Here is a 20,194-nt window from a genome sequence, read left to right as displayed (position 1 = left end):
GTCCTGTCTCTCCCTGCTCTGGCAGCAACCCGGGGAGTGAACTTTGGAGACAGATGTGTTTGACTCACAGACGTGATGCAGAGCAGAGTATAAGGCAGTGCATTGAGTTTGGTGCTGCTCTGGCTGTTTCAGTGAGAACCAAGGCCCTGAACAAGCTGGATACAATGGCCCCAGTGAGCAATGCACTGCCCAAATCCCTGTTTGTGAGGCAGAGATCCACACAGCCACAGGGAGCTCTGGAATTCTGGCAGCACTCAGGATGTGGTGACAGAACAGGCAGAGGCTGGCAGTGGGCAGGCTCCATCACTCACCTTGAGCTTTATCAAATCATCCCAAAAAGCAGTGTCAAGTAGCTCTAGGTGTGCAATTCCCACAGGAACTGAAGGAAAAACAAACCCAGTGCAAGGGCAATATCAGCCCTCCCTCTTGACCCTCCTCTCCTTGCTGGGGAGTGCTGAGTGTGGGGACTCAGCTGCACCTTCCTCCAGCACAAAGCCCAGGGTTGTCCTGCAGCTGCCACCATCCCACCTCCCTCTTGGCCTCCCCACCCAGGGTAGATCCCAGAGGATGAAGCAAAACTCGTCTGGATCAGATCTTTTAGTAAACACAGCCCTGACACCCCCACACTTTAATACAGCACTTCCCCTTCTCTGTTGGAGGTTCTGTAGTGGAGGCTTCTAAAAAAAGGAGAATTTCTGGCATTATTTACACTTAAAAAGATTGGGTTTGACACATTTATGGCTGAGACAGTAAATATGACTTATGGCAAATCAATCCATTGCATTTGACTGTGACATTGGTGCTGCCAGGGATTTGATTGGGGATTGATGGGTTTATTTGCCAGAGGGTTGGGAGATGCCGTTGGTGTCACGGCTGTCCAGGGTTCCAGGCTGGAAAATTTGGGTTCTTGCAGCATGCTGAGAGCTCAGCCCCTCCTGGCCCACCCTGCCGTGCCTTTCCTGCTCTTCCCAAACCCTGGGAATCACCACCTGGGGCAGTGATGAGGCTGATGCTGCTTCTCTCTGTGCTGAGCTGGCATTTTTCACAGCTTCGCCAAACTTTTGGGTTTGTTTTCCATCCCTCCCCCTTTTCCTTAGAGTCCATTTGGATGTCTGAAAACAGAGATGCTGAAAACTGAATTTATGCCACAAGGAGAAGCAGTAGAGAAAGGTGGGAGGGGGTGGGGTGTGAGGGGGGGGGGGGAGCTCAAAAGGCAGCTTTTTTTAAATTTTTTTAAAACTTTTTCGCTGATGGCAAGTGGTAAGCATGTTTTATTTATGTATTCTGAGATCTGCCAACGTTATGTTTTTCTCCTGACTGATGCCTTGGCTGCAATGACAACTTACACTGAGCAGGCTGTGCACGAGCCTCATTTACCCTCCACAGACACCTCCCCAAGACTGCCAGGGAATTATTCTGCACCTTGAACTGCTCCTCAGTTAACACAATGCCAATTTGCCTCCTTTGTTAAAAAGTTTTTGGTTTTTTTTTTTTTTTTTTTTTTTTTTTTTTTTTTTTTTTTCCAATGTGCAGATTATTCTTTTCAATGAAAAGGGTCTGGAGGCTTTTTTGAGGTGGTAAAAATGAGGCATTTTACAAAATTTTAGTGAACTCTACCTTCCACCTGCCTTGCTCCTCCCTAACTACAGTGAGGTGGTGCTTGTGTGAGGTGAGAGCTAAAAGATGGTCATTCCTTTCTGGAGGAGTGATGGGTTCTGCCTGTGGGAGCAGAGATTCCCAGTACCTGCTCTCCTCTCCCATTACATTTGTGAAAACTCCTCTGTCTGCTTGTCTCCAAAACATTTCTTGGGGTGGCCAAACCCAGATCTGAGCAAAGATTGAGGCATAAAATGGGAGAGAAATCCGAGGATGCTCACTGTGAGCTGCCAGGCTCTGTAGGAGATGCTCATTCCGTGTGTCCACGAGCACATGTGTGTGTTCAGGAGGATCTTTTACCTCCAGGAAAGTTCCTGCCAGGGCAGTTTTGCTGGTTCCAGGCAGCTCTTCCTGATGGAGCCCTGCTTCAATCCCAGCTGGGGAACTACTTTGGCAAAATCATCGCTAAATGAGGTTTTCAGCAGTGTGTGGTATGGAAGGCATCCAGGGTTGTGGTTTTTCCAAGGTAACAGCTGAAGGAAAGAAAAAAAAAAAAAAAGAAAGAAAGAAAAAAAAAGAAGTAAGACTGAGCTTTTGTTAAGTAATTAAAGAATTCCGGGTTCCTGGAAAGCCTCAGGGCAGTGCTTCTGTGGCTGATCGGAGTCTTTGTTTGCACAAGGCTGGTAAACAATTTGCAGTTCTTGGCGATAACCTGAATTATGTCCTATCATAAAAAAAAAAAGGAAGAAGTTGAAAACACTGGGTTTATATCATTATTTCATGGCAGGGAGAGGAATGAGGGAGGGACTTCTGCTGGGCATTCCCTGGGATGTGTGCAGAGATGCCCTCACTTCTCTAGCTCCATCCATGGGTTGCTTTTGGGTAAATAAATAAAGTTCAGCAAGAGCAGAGAGCCTAGAATTGCTCAGCACAGGAGTTCCTTCCCTCAGACTGGGTTTTGCCACTGATTTAGGCAGGGGGCCCACTGCACAGAGCATTAATATGCTCCCTATGTACTCTGGCTGTGCTCAGGAGAGATTTGCATGTGAAATCTCTGCTCCTGGAGCTTCTACACCCACATCCTTAATTAAGCAATGCCCCACGTTTCTGCTGTCTAGGATAAGTGAATATATGCAGCTGCAATGCACAGGAGAGAATTTTGCAATGGTTTTGCTGTTTGTTTAAGTGAGGAGGAAGTTTGCTCCGTTGGTTCTCCTGACCACCAACTACACTTGGTTGGAAAAATATATAAATAAAAGCAGGATGCAGTTTCCCATCTGGGGTGGGCTGCCAAGACAACACCTTCACTGAGGAGAGCTGGAGATCAGGGAGGCCATAGCCCTGCTCCCCTCTCCTGCTGGCAGGGCCAGGGTTAGCCCACACCCTGTGGTCAGCATGGCTTTGGGTTAGGGCATGCTCAGGGGAAGGGGAAATGGGAAAATTGGAATAAAACCAAGAAGCACATGTAAAATAGCCCCTGTCTTGCCTAAGCCTCTGAGGGTGAGTTTTGCAGGGGAGGATAGAGGAGCACATCCCCCTGAGCTGGAGATGCCTGTTGGTGTCCCAGCCCTCCTGCCCCATGTCCCTGTATCCCATGGTGCTGTCACCTCAGGGTCCTCACCAGTGCCTGGCCTGCCATGGGGACCCTGCCTCAGGCACAGGATGGCAGCCAGGAGGACATTCACTGCATCCCCTTCAGTCCTGAAAATACATTGAGAAACCCCCTTGGATCCCTCCTAGGAGGAGATGCTGTTAGGAGAGTCTAATTTTTAAACTCTCTTGACTCTGCCCAGCCTTGGGTCAAGGGCAGTTTGATAGCGTGGTAAAGGACGAGTTCTCTGTGGCCTTTGTGAAGCCATAGGAGATATTTTTTTATTAGCCACAGCCACTGAGACTGGGAAAATATCTTCTAGAAGAGGCCCCCTTGCTCCTCATGCTCTGGGAAAGATCATCTGAATTAACATGAGCTCCTTGGCTATTAAACGGAAATTTTAAACGGGAAGAAAATTCTGCAGCAACTGCTAAATTGTGTGTCAGCAGAAAGGGGAAAAAGCAACGTGTGTCATTCCTATTATCATCTTGAAATCCATCTTCCCTCTACACGCCATGACGGTGGATAATCCCCAATACGACGCCCGCATCCCTAATATTGGCAGAGACAGAATTCCTGCTTTGGAAGAATTTTGCTCTGCATATCTTATCCCCCACCTTGAAGACATGGCCTGAGATGATCAGAAACGCTGAACACGCTGTTCCTGGGGGTGGAGTTTTGCCACTGGTGGCAGCAAAGTGGCCTCTGGAGTCCAAGAAGTCAAGAGATTATTGGAAAGCCAAGTCACTGCTGGTGTGTCCCTACGTGCCTGCCTGTCCCTACGTGTCCTCGTCCTGCTGATGAGGACAAGGGATGTTTTCAAACCAGGAAGATTGTGCCAAGCCCAGCCAGGATGAGGGCAAAATGGCCAGTGTGTGCACCCAGGGCTGCAGGAGCACATCTTCAAAAGGAAGAAGAAAATCTGTGCTGCTTCTTTATTGCCTGTGGAAAAGAAAGGAGATCAGCCAGGGCATGATAAATTTTGCAACACCTGAACATTTTTAATCCGTTGGTTGCATGGGATGTGACCAGATGTTTTGCTGTGGTGTGTTTAGATGTGAAATGAAGGTGGTGAAGGGGCTCTGCTCCCAAGATGGGGCTGCATCTCCAGCAGTTCTCCTTGGGGCTGTTGGTGACACAGCCCAGCTCCAGCTTTGCCCTGTAGGGTTTGTCACGGTCGTGACCCAAGTGGAATGGGGTGAATAGGGTCATGCTGGTGGGAATTTAAAGCAGGTGATCAAAATGAGTGGAAATGCACAGTTTGTCAGCCTTGGGAATCAGCCATGGCCTGTCACAGGTCTGCTCTGCATCCAGCACATGTCCCAGTGGGTTGAGGGAAGTGGTGCCTGTGATCTTGGCCACAGCTTTGGTTTTCCAAGCCAGGCTTTGGTGTTTTCATGGTGGAAATGGGCTGTGTGTGCCAGGTACCCCTCAATGGGCAGGTTTTGGATACTGCTGTGTGTGCCATGGCTTTGGAGTGCTGCCCCCAACAAGTCCTGGGCTGTGCCAGAGGAGCTGGGGTGGGTTTGTTTGCAGCTGAGGAGTCAAGATATGGGAATGAAATGAGTGGTGGAGAACCAGACCTTGTGTGTGCACATCTTTGCCCAGGGCATGGAAAAAAACCCAGACCAACTCCCTCCTTGAGAAAAAGAACCTCAGCACTAATAAATCTCCCCCTCCAGGTCGCCATTCCACTTTGCCTGACAGGGAGAGGAGCATGGGGATGCCCACGAGGAGAAAAGCACAGAGGAGATGTGATCAGGAGGGTGAAAAAACCCAAGCTAATGATGTAGACATTTGTGCAGAGGTTAAAAATGAAGCAATAAAACCTTTACACAAACTTCCAAATGCTCCAGCAGCCACACGCCACAGCTCAAAGTGGGGAATAAATAAGGGAAGGCACAGGCAGGCAGAGGGAGGCTGATAGAACCATCACTCCTCAGTGGCAGCCTGAGAAATGTGTCCCCATGGTGTCCCCAGAGCCACTGATGGGAGGGAGTGGAGAAGTGGAGATCTGGGGGTGTGTTAATGCCTCCTGGTAGGTTTGGGTACTCCTGTAGGAAACAGAAGGGAGGAAACATGAGCTGATTTTCCAGGTCTCTTGGGCTCACAGCCTGGCCAGCAGGGCAGCTGCAGGGTGGGTTTATGTTCTCTGGCAAGGGCAAATTAAAGCCTTAAAGCTCTAAAGTGTGGGATGGAGAACTTATTGACCACCCTTTCAGAAAGCCTCTGAGAGGTGTGTGCAGGAGGGACGTGGGGGATCTTTCAGCCCTGCCTTTGGTCTGGCTGTGTCTGGAAGGAGGGTGCTGTGGCAAAGAGCTAAAGCCCAGTTCAAGCCCAGCATTTCACTGGTCCCCAGCAGCTCTGGATTGTGGACTCCTCCACAAAGGTGTTATCCACAGGGCAGGGAGAGCAAGGAGCAGCTCCTGGGAGGACAGGGGCAATGCCATTTCCCATCTCCCAAGGCTCCCACCCTGTTTGCACTGACAACAGGCTTTTCTTAGCCGTGTCTCTGATTAGTGGTGCTAAAGGCACAGCTAATTCATCATGAATTTTCAAAGGCAGAGATTTGCTGCTGGGAATGCCCTTGGACTTCCCAAGTGGGTGCAGCCTCCCTCCTCCCATCCTGCTGGACTTTCTGATGGTGAACCAACAGCCACAGACATTGTGCTGCAGCAGAGCAAGGCTGCCTGGAGAAGAGAAAAGGTGGATAAAAAGGCTGTTTATCCAAATGAGCTTCAGTTTAGAGCCAGGGGGTCTCTCTGGGCCCTGGGGAAAGCTCCTCCTGGCAATGCAACCGGGAGCTCCTGCCCTCACTGTACTGGGGCTCCTGATTATGAGCCACATCCAGCACTGCTTGGAACCTTTGCTTTATAAATGAGTGTGAAAAAGGAATGTGAGCGTGTTGCAGCTTCCCAGGAAGCTTTTCTGCAGCCTCTGCAGATGAACTCACTGTCTCCTTAGCTTAAGGCCTGGGTAAAGAACTAATTATTTGGACCTAAGCTTAAATCTGTATCCACAAAGATGGAATTGTGACTCTTGCCAGCCTCCCCTTGAGGATTGCAACCTCATTTTGTTCCTCGTGAACTTCTGCTGAGGTGTAAAATAACAACAATCTCGAGAGCTAAAATCGCTGAAGGATGGATTAAATCATAATGCAATCAGTCCAAAAGACCTTCTGTCTGCAAGGAGCAGCATCAGGCTGTCCCAGAGCAGGCAGCCTGTCAGGATTACCAGCCCACTCTGACTGCTTTGTCTCCACCAGGAAACTGAATTTCCTGGGAATTTTCTGATATCCTCTGCTGAATGCTCCTCAGGAGCCTTGGCATCACCCTGCCCAGGGCAGGACTCACTCTGAGAAGAGCTCTGTAAACCCACGACAAAAAAGGACAGATGGCAATGAATATTTTGAGGTCTGCAGCACATTCCTGGGGAAGGATTGCTTCCGACCTGCCATCTCCGTGCAGACTTTAAATCACAACTTGAGCAGCAAGCCCGGTCTGGGGTCTGTTAATATGTGTTTGGAGAGGATTTAGCATAGCAGGGCTCCAATCCCCACTGAGATTTTCGAGAATAAGCTCCTATAAATAACCAGGATGGAGCCCATGGGATGATTTTTAGACATTTGAAATACCCTGGGCACGGCCTGGCAGCCCTCACACAGCTCGGGGAGCAGCTGGGGAGGCAGGAGCTGCCTGGCTGGGACTGACCCTGCTGGGTCCTGTCCTGCTCCCCAGCCTGCTGAGCCCTCACCCCAGGGGCTGACACGCTCCTCCAGATGCCCTGTGCCACCACATCTCACTGGCAGGAGGAACAGGGCTTATTTTGGGACTCCAGGCACCTGGTGGGATGCTGGACAGTGACCTCATAGCAAACAAGGCACCCCAAAATTGCCAGTGCAATGGATGTGCAGTTCCTCATGGTTCCCTGTAGCTGGCTGCAAAGCCTCTTGGAGGCTTTATCCCTCTTCAGGGCAGGTTTAAGATCTCTTTTCCTGCCTGAACAGAGGTAACAAAAGATGCAGGGGCTTAATTATCTTTTCTGGCTTTGTCCAGTTTAGTTTCCCTTTGTCAACGAGTTCAACTGTTTCTGTGGAGCATGGGGAAGTACACGAGGGGGATGCAGGCAGAGCACAGCTGCTTTTGCCTAAGAAACCCTGCCAAAAAGACATCTCCTTTCTGCAGATAACCCAGGATTGCCCTCTGCTCCATGCTCAGCCTGCTGGGAGCCTCTGTGTTGTAGGGCTGTGCTCATTAGGATGCTTTGAGAAAAGTGGTCCTTGAGGACCCTGCTCTGATACTCCCCTGCAGAAGGTAGGCTCAGCCTGGACTTGACCCTTTGCCTCTTCACCTAAGCTGTTCTTAGGTAATGAAATGTGGAGTTTCTCTGAAAAGAAGCCCTCTTCTGCTCAGGCTGGAGTCTATAGGTTGACAGCAATCTCCCCCTAGGAGGAGGGAGCCCAAACTGTGGGGACAGAGCTTCCATTTGCAGAGGGGTAGCACAGCCAGGGAATTCCCAATGACTGGACATAATTTCCAATTTGGCTGAAGCCTCAGTTGTTGTTTCTTTGATAAATCTGGATGAAAATATTTTGATTCTTTTTTGTTCATTTACTTGTTTTACGGCTTTTTTTTTTTTTACTTTTTTTTTTTAAACTTTTTTTTTTTTACTTTTTTACTTTTTTTGTGAAGAGGTTGCTGTGCTGAAATAGATTTCTTTGTAACGTGTCAAGTTAAGCAGGTCCACCCCTCCACCCCCCTGCACACACAGTTGCCTCAGTGCCACCAGGGTCCCTCTGCAGCTGCAGAAGTATAAGAACAAACGGGAGAGACAAGCATGAACAGAGGCAGAACAAATGGAAAAGTAAGATGCTGAGTAAAAAATTTAGAGAAGCATTTTAAGCAAGGAAAAGCTTGTTTCTTTTCTATTTGCTCCTTTTCTATTTGTTATACGCCTTGGAAACGAGGCACGGCCTGCTTGCAGGGGGCTGGGTACCTGCAGCAAAGCCCTGCTCTCCATTTGCAGGTTTCCTTGCATTAAGGCAGGGAAGATGAGGAAATGCTTTTCATCAGAGGCACTTAAATAGCAGGATTCTCCTGTACAAACACGCTTTCCTACCCTGATGTACTCAGGAGTGTGTCTTAGGCAGGGCTTGGAGGCTGTGCACAGCACATGGCTGTGGTGGCATCCCGCACTGGGGCAGGAGGTAATGAGAATTTCTTGTCAGACTTGTCCCAGGTCCCCTGAGCCAGCACAGCCGTGGCACTGCAGCAATGTTTGGTTGTTCTGGGATGGATATTTGCTCTTGGCTTCATGCCTTTTACAAGAGCACAAATGTAATGTCAAAAGAAACCACTTTGGTAATGTACTTAGAAGTTAAATATTTTATACAGTGCTATAGTGATGTGATGTATTGCCTTCCTGACTTTGCTTTTTGCCTGAGGTCTGGAATTTGGGATCATCTGTGGGGCTGGATTCCTGCATCCCCTGTGGTGCCTCGTGTGCCTTTCTCACAGGGTGCTGAATTCCTTCCTGTCCCTACAAAATGCTAAAAAGCAGCTCAATCCCAGTTCCTGGCAAAAGGTGAATTCTGATTATCCAACGAACATTGTTTGAGCTCTTAGGATCAATAGCACTATATTAAAGCAAGGTACTCACTCCTCAAGGCACAACGTGGGAGGAGATTTGTGATGATAAATGTGTGTCAGTCTGTGAGCTGGCTGCCAGGACCTCAGCTGGGGAGCAGTGAGGAGGCACAAGGCAGGGACTCCTCACACAGATGTGGATATCTGTATGTCTGATTTGCACTCCAGCCCAATCAATATGGTTTTCACAGACCAGGATTAGTTGGGCTGCCCTTTATACTCTGGGGTGACTCAAACTGCTTCATAAAGTAATGAGTTTGGCTATAGGTAGCACAGGTTAATGGCATGGTTGTTATGTACTCAGTTACAAAGCTTCCATGTGGCCTCAGACATAATAAATCTGGTTTATGAAGATTGGGAGTATTGACAGAGACCCGATTCTGCCTTATTCCTTCTGCAGCCTGCCAGGGATTTTTGACAATCCACTTTTAGCAGCTTCCAGCACAGGCAGAGAGAGACTTCATCTCCCTGAGGAAAACTTCTGGGTGAACACCAACATTTTGGTTTTTATTTGCCAACATTTGTGAGTGCTTGGAGGGTAAAACAGAGCCAGGATATGCACAGGCCAGAGGGGCTGTGCTAATTCTCCAAACCAAGGCAGGTTTGAACAATTCTGAATGACAGTGACTGGACACACCCAGCTATCTGTCCTTCCCATCCCACCTCCAGCTAATCCTTGTGCCCAGTGCCCAGCTCAGTTTAGCAGCTGCTGAGTATCAAATGTTGATTCTTCCACATTTTTATTACCAGATCTAATGACAGATTTTTAAAAGTACCGGTGACAGGCCAGCACCAGCACCAGGGGAATCCATGGCACAGGATCTTGCTCACCAAGGCAAACCAGGAGCTGCTTACACAGTGATTTAATGACTAAAAATGCCTCAAATGGCAGCTGCTGCTCCAAATGCACTCCTTGCAGGGTCACTGTGTTGTTTGGGGTTCACAGCCCTGCACACAGTGAGAGCCTGGCCCCAGGCTGTGAATTCCCAAATAACTGGGGAGGGACCATTTTCCTTTGGCTGCAGGTGGAAATGACTCTTCCTAAAGCCACTGATCACTAATTAATGCCAAACCTCAAAGCAAAGTTTCCCATCCAACCCTGTACACTGCAATTCACCAAGGCCTCCAGGCATTTCAGCAGAGATTTGGGGTCATTTGGGTTAGACTGGCTTAAAAACCAGCTTTACGAGGAGGTGGATGAAAGGTGTTGATGGAGATGTCCCTCCTCCCCAGTCTTCTAATCCCAGTCCAGAAAGGGATGGATGAGGGCAGCAGCAGGGAGGGCAAACCTGCCAGCAAGCCCTGGCTTCTCACAAAACCCCAGGGGTAGCCAGGAGGGTGTATTCAATTTGTATCTTTGAGTCCTGGCCAGGGAATGGGGCCCCTGTCACCAGACTGGAACCCTGTGGAGGGACACTGCCCTTGTCACTGCCACCCCCTGCTGCTGTGGCCCTGCTTGCAAAGAGCATTGCAGCAACAAAAAAGAACAACAATATGTTCTCATTAAAAAAAAGCAAGTGAGGAGGAGGAGGAGGAAGGTGAGGCGAGGAGCAGGAGAGATGGATTGTGCTGAGTGTGGAGCAGCCATAATTAATCTTGGTCAGAGGGGACTGGGAGGAAATCCTACAGCTCTACTGGGAGGAAGGGTTTGCTGTTGTCAAATGATGCTGCTGCCCATGTCCCAGGGTGCCTGTGCCTCACTCTCTGCTCGGGGGCTGCTCCAGGGAGGGATCCCCAGCTCCCAGGCTCAGGTTCAGGCTGGGAGCACCCAGCTCCCTTCCCCTCCCCTCTCTGCTTTGCAAATCCTCTATGTCTCATTAACTCTCTTTCCCCATGCAGATCTGCCCTGAATGGGAACAGAGGACACCATAAATAATAACTGGAGCACTGCTAGGGCCAAATGAGCAGAGGGCAGTGCCTGCTGAAGCCTGTCCTCTTTGGGTGCCCTTGCTTGTCCTTATCCTTTCAGTTTATCCCAGTATTAGGAGGGATGCTGCTCCTGGAACTCCTGAGTGCTCCTGGTGCTGCTGTTGTGGTGGCTGCAAGAAGTGCTGGGGGGATTTTCAAGTGAACTAGTTAAGTGAGCTACTTAGCTGGGCATGGCCTTCCCACAGGTGTCTGAACATCCCTGTCTGTCCCATCCTGGTCTTTTGAAGCATTTTTGACCCTACTGGTAACAATAAACGCAGGGAAAGGGGCTGAAGCTCAGTCTCAGTCAGCACCAGCACATGCTAGTGCTGGGCAGAAGGGATGGGCACACCCAGGGACTGTGAAGGTGCTCAGCTGCACACAGGACATCACCATGTCATCACTACAGCTGAGCACAATTTTCTTTACATGTGGAAAGAATTTGCCAGAAAGGAGGTCTTTGGGCTCTTTTCCATTTTTAATTTTTTTTTTTTGAGCCTAGTAAACAGCTTGGCCAGATATTAATAAAACATTTCACCCTCCCAATGCTCCTTCTGCCCTCACCCAGGGGCTGTTTTGATAGTAGTGTATAGTATGGCATACAGAGTTAGGGTTGATCTTGTTTTTGGTAGTGTTTCTTGTGCCTGTTAACTCGGTTTTTGGCTAAAAAACCTGCTCTGTATTTAATAAGAAATTGAAGGGAAGGATTGGCAGAAAAAGGTCTTGGTAATGTGAAGGCTTTAGTCTGGAGAACAAAGAAAAGTTCAGTTATTTCATTTATTGAAAAAAAAAATCATAATCCCTGTGTGGTTTGGTTTAATCCGAACCAAATTCTATTTCAAATTCTGGTATCTGACTTGGGAGGAAAAACCCCAACCCAAGAGCCTGGAATAATAAATGTAATAGTAATTGTTGTTATTTTTAATTTTGGTACAAAAGCCCCTGGATTTGGGGGAGGGCAGCTGTTTTCCATCAGCTTAGGAAAACTATTCACATGGTCAAAGTTAAGCATGCAGCTAAATCATTTGAGGAACAAGACTTTCTGCAGGCAGATAAGAGCCTAATAACACGATGATGAGAGCCCAGCCTTCCACTGATAGCAGAAACTAATATTTGTGATGCAACAGCCTTGCATTATTCAGTAGTTAAAGATAATTCTAAGAAACAGAACAGCTTGAGAATTAGCAAAACTAGCAATAAAATATTCTTAGCTGACTCTGGGGGGAAGTAAATTGCCATGTACAGGATTTGCATTCATCTTAATGTTTATTAAAAATGAGACAGCGCCGCTTCCCACACACTTGGCCAGAACAGCTCCAGAGATCACTGGGGTGTGACCTCCTGGCCTCACTCAGCCTTGGGAACTCATGGCAAGTGTGGGTTGGTGTTGGGGACAGTGATGGACACCCAACTGTCCCCCTGGACAAGTGCCCAGGGCGCTGTGAGGGATGGATGGCTGCCAGCACTAATTGCTAATTGTGTGCCCAGCATTGCTACTCAGCCCAGCACCAGCGTGTTTGTCCCCCTTCCCAGGGGTGAAACCAGCAGGGAGGAGCAGCTGAAGAATGGCAGGAATGTTGTCCCTGAAGGAGATGTGCTGCTGTACACAGCAACACTGACATGAAGGGTTTGCACACTCACAGGAGCACCTCCAGTCGTGACTTGGCTCCTGCACTTGCAGAGAAACTGGAGAAATACAACTGGGAAAAGCAAGTTCAAGTTTCCTCTGCAGGCCATCAGCTGGCTCAGGGTGCTCAGTCACTCCTAAAGACATTTCTGGGCCATTCTTGTCCCCTAGCAGTGGGCAGGTGGAGGGGCTGGATGCCCTGATGCAGCAGTCAGGGGTGATGTGTTAGCAGCAAGTAAAGACCCCTGAATGTGCTGGAATTGTGCTAAAGCACAAAAATCGGGTGCTGCAGGAGTGAAATCACCTCATTTCACACAGCTGATTTGCACCAACAGCTCAGTGCAGCAGAAATGGGTTGCTTTGGGATGTGGGAGGAACCTGCACCACCTCATCAACAGTCCAAACAACAACATGGGCCAGAGGGGAGCCACACTCCTGCCTTTACTGAAGGCACATTTCAGCAGGAGCACCCAAGATCTCCAAAAACCCCACTGATGTCTGTGCACCTGGACTCACACCTGCAGCCAGACCATCCCTTGCTGGCTCATTGTAAGAGCCACAACAGTGACTGAGCTGGGGTGGACATGTGGGGAAGGAAAATGAAACAAAGAAACAAATACTACCACTAAAAAAAACCCAAGTGAGACTATTCAAAAGGGGGACTTTATTTTTATTACACTGGAGCCAGGCGTCAGTGCGCCAGTTCAGCTTTGATACACAATAAATCAGCAAACCTGTCACTCAGTTTGGAAACCAAGATTGCAGTGGCACTAAAAACACATTGAAAACATTTACTTTCTTCCCTTTTTTTTTTTTTCCCTCTTTTGTTTTTTTTTTTGGTACAAAAATGGTACAAACAACAATACAAAATATTTGTGCTGTTGACGGTTACAAAAAAAGGTTTTTGAACTGGGTTAACGGACGCAAACTTTTGCTTTTTGCGCTTCAGCGTGAATACAGCAGAACAGCAGAAGTCTTCCTTGAGAACAACCACAGTCATGCGGGCTGCTACACAGCTTCTCCATCAGAAAGGAAACATGCAAAAATCATCATTGAAATAAATTTAAAAAAAGAAAAAAAAGAAAAAGTGCTCCAATTATACATCTATATGTCGTTGTCGCTTTTTTCTCCTATTAGATTTGTAGCTTCAAGCACTAACTACATTATGTACACTGTGTGTGAACAGTTGGATGTGGGGTTGGTGTGGACTGGAAAGAACTTTTATTTTCCCCATGAAACCGAGTTAATTTGCGTGGGAGACACCTACGTTGTCTGGCTGCTGTTTTAAACACTTGCGTTCATCGTGACACAGCATTTCCTACCCCCCCCACCCCACCCCCAATATTTTTTTTCACATTTACAATGAAGATCTCCAAAAGACATCACAAATAAAAGTTCTGTATTTTACCTTTAATATGTATTTTTTTAAAAGATTAAATAAGTTGCAATCTTGGCATATTGTGTGGTGCAGACGCTGCACTGACCACTGCCGTTCCTCAATGTCCGAGCGTCCACCCTACGTGAAGCAGTTACAGGTGACACAGCCACCTCTGAAACTCCACTTCTGAAGGCTGGATTTGGACCTGACTGTCCCTAAAAACCCACAGGGAGCAAACTCCCCATCACCATTGTACAACTGCCAACGGCATCGCCTGGTCCAACAAAAAAGGGAAAAAAATAGAAAACACAAAACCAGAAGCGAAACCATGACTAGAACATGGGACACCTACAACAGACTTGCCTATTTACTGTCATTATTTACCTGCTGAATCTCCTCCTTGCCTTGCAAAGCATTTCTGTGACTGACGCTGCTCCCAGTTTTAGGCTACATGATAAACAGACCAGCAGGGCTGTGGGTCCTGTTCTGCTGGGGGTGGCTGTGGGTACAGCAGTGACACTGTTCCTGCACTGTCCCCAGCTTGGGGATCTGCAATGGTCATCCTTAGAAGATAGGGAGGCCACCAAACACGTCCAGTGCCCTGGGAACTCACTGTTCCCATCCCTCAGACAGCAGGGAGAGCTGTGGTGGTGTCCCCTGGCAGTGCTATGGGGTGGGACAGTGATGCCTTAGAGACAGGATCCCCTCCACCTGCCTGAAAGCAAGTCCTTCCCCACTGCCTTGTAGGGTACAAAGAGTGGGGATCACTTCTTCAAATAGTTTAATGTTTTAGTTTAGATTAGTCAGGGAACAGGGACTATGGTCTCAATGCATTAACCCCTCCTGTGGGCTCTCAGAATAAACAGCAACTGCAGGCTCAGCCAAAGGGATCTTTGCCTCACTGCAGCTCCTTGTAAGTCACCACCACCTCCAGTTGCAACTGGTTGTCACCATGTCACATCCATGAGGATCAGAGGGGGACAGAGTGATGGCAAAGTCACCTTGTCAATGGGACCCCGTGGATGAATGTAAATTTTATTAGCTGGGTTACAAACCATCAGTAACATTAGCAAGCAAAAAGGTTTGTAAAAAGTGATCTGTTTTCAGTGCTGGATGTGCCCCTCACTTACCTTCCACTGGTCCCACTGTGAGAAAAGGGGCTGATGCTGCTGCTGCTTGTAGGGAGTAAAACTCAGAGAGGGAGGATGCAGGGAGGAGAAAGGGGAAGAAGAAAAGAAAGAAGAGAAGGGAGAGGTCTTGCAGAGGGAGACTAAGCAGAACTGGGTCAAAACACAATAATCTGGTTGGTTTGATTTATAGGCTTGTGGGATTGGAACAGCTGGATTGCAAATGCTGCAGAAAAAAAAATCTGCTGATTTTAAAAAAAGTTGCCAATGGAAAGGGGTTGGTTTATTTTTAATGACTCGAAGAGTTTTGCTTGACTTAGGCTGCATAAGTTTTCTTGAAAACCTGAAATGTTTGGACAAGCTGAAGTTAGACAACATCCCCTTTGTGGCTAAGTGGCTCCTTTCACCGCTGGGGAGAGTGCGCGCTGCCGATGGCCTGGAGCCGCCGTCCCACATCCCTGCAACCCCTACCCTACCTGGAATCCCTCATCCCAGCCAAAGCCACAGCAGATGTTAAGCACCAAGCGCTCTGGAGCAGGGATTGAGCTGCTCTCTCAGGTAAGCAGTGCCAGGTGGATGGCGAGGCACAGCTCACAGCAGAGACCTGGCACTGCAGGATCCACATGAGCATTCCAGGAGCCCCAGGAGCCGGCAGGCAGTGGGACCAACCCAATGGATGGAGAACCATCAGCATCACCCGGCCCTCGAGCTGAATCCTTCTCCTGTGTCGGTGATGAGGCTACGGCGACGGACACCAGCAGCAGGAAACACCAAGTGCATTTTTATTATTCACTACGCCTGTGCCTGGGCAGCTTCTGCAGAGGTGCAAAGCCTTGGTGGTGAAATATTCCAGCCCGTGGCTTTTCCAAAACAAACAGGGAAGAATCAAGAGTACCATGGGTAAGGAAGAGAGGCTGTGGGGCCATGCAGCCTCTGTGCCAGGTAGCTGGGAACAGGGGCTCTGAGGTTGGCCAAGAGTGGTCAAGAGGAGGGGGACGGCACATGGCAGAAGCAAACCAAGACTTTCATGGTGGTCTCACAAGATGACTGAGTTCACAACTATGGAATGGAAATCTGGAAGAGTGTCAGGTGCTGCCAGCCCATGCCTGTGGTGTGACATCCTCACCGTGCTGCTGCCATTAGTGCCATCCCTCTCCTCTGAGGTCCACACTATTGCCTCCTGGTCTCCTCAAGAACCTTGGGTGAGAGTGAGTTTGCTCTCCGAGCCGTGAAAGACAAACTGACCCGTTGACTGACCTGACCAACCAAGACAAAAAGAAAAATCTCACCCTTGGTAGTTAATAACATCCTGGTAACGCCGAAGTCCCCTCGGGCAGACTTTTACCACATTCCACTTCATACAAGACACATTTCAAATGCTCATTAATTTACAGAAATTGCATTTTATAGAAAATATGATACAATGAAATATAAAATGCACTAGGAGCATTTCAAAAATCTATAGAGACGATCTTGCAGCCCAGTTTACCCTCTGAAAGGCGCCCACTCATCACCGCAAGCTCTCGTCCTCTCATTCTCGCTCTCATGTGCACGCGCTCGCTCCCCCCGCCTCCCCCCCTTTAACTCTTAGCATTCAACTTGAGAATCAATAGAGATATCAAAAAAAGCGTGATTATCCCCTGGATAATCACCTTCCAATACTGTGCACATTCTTGGATTTAAAGGAAAATATATCTAAGCACTTTTACAAGTTTTAGCGAACCCACTGCAAAATCGTCTGCAGAATATAAAACACAGGTAATCCAAGATTTCATAGCACATTAATTAAGTGGCTCATAATCCATTAAATGTGGTTTATATTACACATCCATGCAGTCTAAATCATTTTACAAACATTAGACATAAACCCACTAGTCCAAATCAGTAAAGGAAAAATGTAATAAAAAAAGCTAATTACTATTTGTTATTGGTTAAACTGACCCTACATATAAACTAGGTAGTTTGCTACCATTTATAATACTGATGTTGAATTATGCCTGGATGCTGCGAAACCTCTTGCTTACTTGGCAATGCTTGAGCATATTAACCACAAGATACTTAACAGGCCCTCGTTGCACTTCTTCTCCAAAAAAACACATTTACTACAGATAGCAGCGCCTACCCATCGAATAGAAAGGACACACATTAGCTGAGTTACACGATGTTGTTGAGCTTTGGCTACTAATGCTCCAAGGCATTAATGTGGTACTAGACTAACTCCATTACTTAGGGATGGGAAAAGTGTGGGTAACCTGTCCCTGTCCTTGGCACTGCCTTGGCGCCGCCGCACAAACCCTGCCTCAGCCCAGGAGAGCAGCACCGGTGCTGGGCATTCTCAGGGATGGGGGACACCACCACCTCCACCTCCTCTTCCTCCTCCTCCTCACCCCACTGGTGTGTCCATCACTCACGAGGTCGTGGGAGCCAAAACACGGCGACAGCAGAAAAACAAACAGATGGGCCTTTGGTCATGTCACGATTTACTTTGTAGGGTTTTAGGCAAGGGCTGTCGGAGATTTCCGTTGCAATAACCAAAGGCTTTATCAATGCTATAGTTCTATGCAGCTACATTGAGTGTGACCAGGGGCCAGCAGAGCCCTCTGGTCAAGTATTTTGCATCTGATAACACTGAATTATATACAACATGATGACTAGTTCACCACCTGCTGAGGCTTAAAGATGGCTGTTAAGATTTCGACTCAAAACATCTCCCCCCCACCTCCCCACCCACCCCCATCCTCTTCCACCCCAGAATGAGTCACCCCTTTAAAAAAAACCAACAAAATTAAAGGAAACAAAAAAGGCAAAAAAGAAACAATCTCCACAGTTCCTTTTTGTTAACTCCTTCCCAGCTAGAACTGGCTTAGGGTCACAGGGAGTGCTGCCCAGGATGGTTGTATGTTTGTTTTCATCACTCCTGAGATTGAAGGGAATCTGACACATGCACCAAAAGGCACTTTCAAATATATATATATATATATATATTTTAAAAACAGTGCTTCTGTTCTAAGAAATTCAAGTTAAGACAGAGTGCCTTTCACTCTCTTTAGTCATAAAGCAGGTAAACGAGCAATATCCCAGCTGACATTAAAAAAACAAAAAAAAAACAACCCAAAAAGAAACCTGCAGCAGAGACAAGTGTTCATGCGAGACAGCTCAATATTCTAGGAAAAAAAAATACAAAGTAAAGAAAGAAAAAAAAAAAAAAGAAACCTCCTATATCACCACTAAAAATAACAATACAGTCAGCAGGGGATATTAATTAAAAAAGCTGCCACATCTGTACAGTTCTTGCTCCTGCATCGGCTCTTTTTGTTAACGTTGTCTGTGGGTTTGTTGTTTGTTTGCTGTTGTGTTTTTTCCTCCTAATTTTTTTTCCTCTTCTTTTTTTTTTTTTTTTAATTTTTTTTCCTTTTTTTTTTTAATAAGATGAGGTCAGTTTAATCTTCCTCTCCTCCCCCATACATGTCCGCCAGTTTCTTGAACCTGGGCCCCCAGTCGTTCAGGTAGTCGTAGTCCTGGTCCCCAGAGCTGGAGGAGTTGAGGGAGCTGACGGAACCAGCAGTGGAGCCGCTGCCCTCGTAGTCAAACACCAGCAGGGAATCGTAGGGTGGGGCTGTGGGGTCGTTGTCTGCTGCACGCAGGCCCTGGAGGGGGGAAAACATGGGGTTAATGCCCACCAAGGGGTTTGGGATGTTTGGGATCCCTGCAGCAAAGCTGAAAGGGTAAAATGAGGGTTCTGGGTCTTCCTGGATACACCTCTGGGTAGAGACCGTTCAGCTGTCCCCAGTAGAAAACTCAATAACTCTCCCAATGTCCCTAAAAAGAGTCGTTATTTCCAACCGTTCATTTCCAATGATCAATTTCTGGATCTGGAACGCTTTCTGTCCTGGCCAGCATGTCCTTTCTGGGGCTGCCTGTTGAGATTTCCAGCTTAGCCAATGAAACAAAACCCAGCACCCTTCCTCTCCCACCAATATTTTAATTCTGATGGCTTTCATTCCTTCAGGAAAACAATCTTAAAGAAAAAAAAAGAATCACTCCTGGCAAAATTCTGCAATTAGGACAGATGTGGGGTGTGGAATCCTGGGCAGAGGGCTGGGGAGCAGAGCTGCTCCTGTGTGGTGTGGGCAGCAGTGTAGGCAGGCCACGGAAACAGCCTCGGGATACGGAGAAAAAGAATTGCTTTGCTGCAGAGCCCAGCGTCAGGAAAAGCCGGGTGGAATAGCCCTGCAATAAAGCAAATGTTCCACATTCCCACCTTCAGAGGCCTCAGTGTGGGGAGATGGAACTGGTTTCAGCAGCAGGGGCGTGTGTAAGAAGAGTGAGTCTGCATGAGCATGGATGTGTGTAAATGTGAGTGAAGGATGGGCAAAGGGACAAAGGAAGAAGGGAGTTTAATGATGAAAATGAGAAAAGCACAGCAGGAAATGCATGTAATAATAGAATTAAATGGCTGTAACATTTATTTTTCTGGCTTAGGAAATGGATGGTGTGCTTTGTCTCGGAGGAAATAATGCATTGATTGGTTTGTAACCACTCAATCACTCAAAACTAAAAATGAGATAAGAAATACCAAATGGATAGATATTTGTACAGGCAGATAAAGGAGCAGTAATCTAACATAAAATGAAGAAACCCTCTCTGATCTGAGTCTCTCTGTGCTGCAAACTCTTTGAGGCTTTACACCAAACAGAGCTTATGAGGAAGTCACAGACTGCTGAAATAATTACAAGTCCAGGAGCCACAAATGGCTCATTCTGCCTGGATGCTGAAAAGGATGGAGTTTTTGACACCCACAAGACAGAAATCTTGGGCTTTTTGCTGGTTCAATGCTTTCATTAGGCCAAGCCCTGCATCCTTTGCTCATGCCAATCCCTTCCCTGGCTGGCATCAGACTTGTGGCATGAGCATTAGCACCGCTTGGTCCGTGCAGTCAGGGAAACCTGACATTAGCTGGCTGCTCAAGCTTTGAAGACATGACACAGGACCCCCTACAGAACATACCTCATTAATAAAATCACCAATATCCCCTGGATGTGGGATTACTGGTCTTATAGGATACTGTGGTTCAGCACCAATAGGTCTTTCATCCACCCTTCTGACTCCAGGTGTCTTGTTCAGCACGTGATCCATGGTCTCTGGCTGCTGGAGCTGGCTTAAGTCGTAATCCTGTGACAAATGGGAAGGCACAGTGTGAAACCCAGAGCTTTTCCTCCAGATGACCTGCTTATTCAATGTGCAAACAAGTCGAGGGCGCTAATTCTGTTTCAGCTGAAGTTTGATAGCAAATCTTATCCCTGGGTATGCAGCACTTCCATC

At 47.6% G+C, this 20,194-nt stretch overlaps 1 protein-coding gene across 1 annotated transcript in view; it reads right to left on the bottom strand.

Annotated features, from left to right (window-relative positions):
- Positions 1-17,204: 17,204 nt before the first annotated feature.
- Positions 17,205-20,194, bottom strand: part of CDH4 (cadherin 4) — a gene marked incomplete at its 5' end in the record, with an annotated part of 425,180 nt that continues 422,190 nt past the window's right edge. The window contains 2 exons of the mRNA XM_083873174.1: positions 17,205-18,519; positions 19,880-20,044. Coding sequence (XP_083729300.1) covers positions 18,313-18,519; positions 19,880-20,044 — 372 coding nt within the window. The 3' untranslated portion in view covers positions 17,205-18,312. The remainder of the gene's footprint in view (positions 18,520-19,879; positions 20,045-20,194) is intronic.

Source organism: Zosterops lateralis (genome assembly GCF_965231275.1).
Source record: "Zosterops lateralis genome assembly, chromosome: 16".
NCBI classification, from domain to species: domain Eukaryota; kingdom Metazoa; phylum Chordata; class Aves; order Passeriformes; family Zosteropidae; genus Zosterops; species Zosterops lateralis.
Note: the sequence above shows the minus strand (reverse complement) of the source record. Positions and strands in the feature narration are given on the sequence as shown.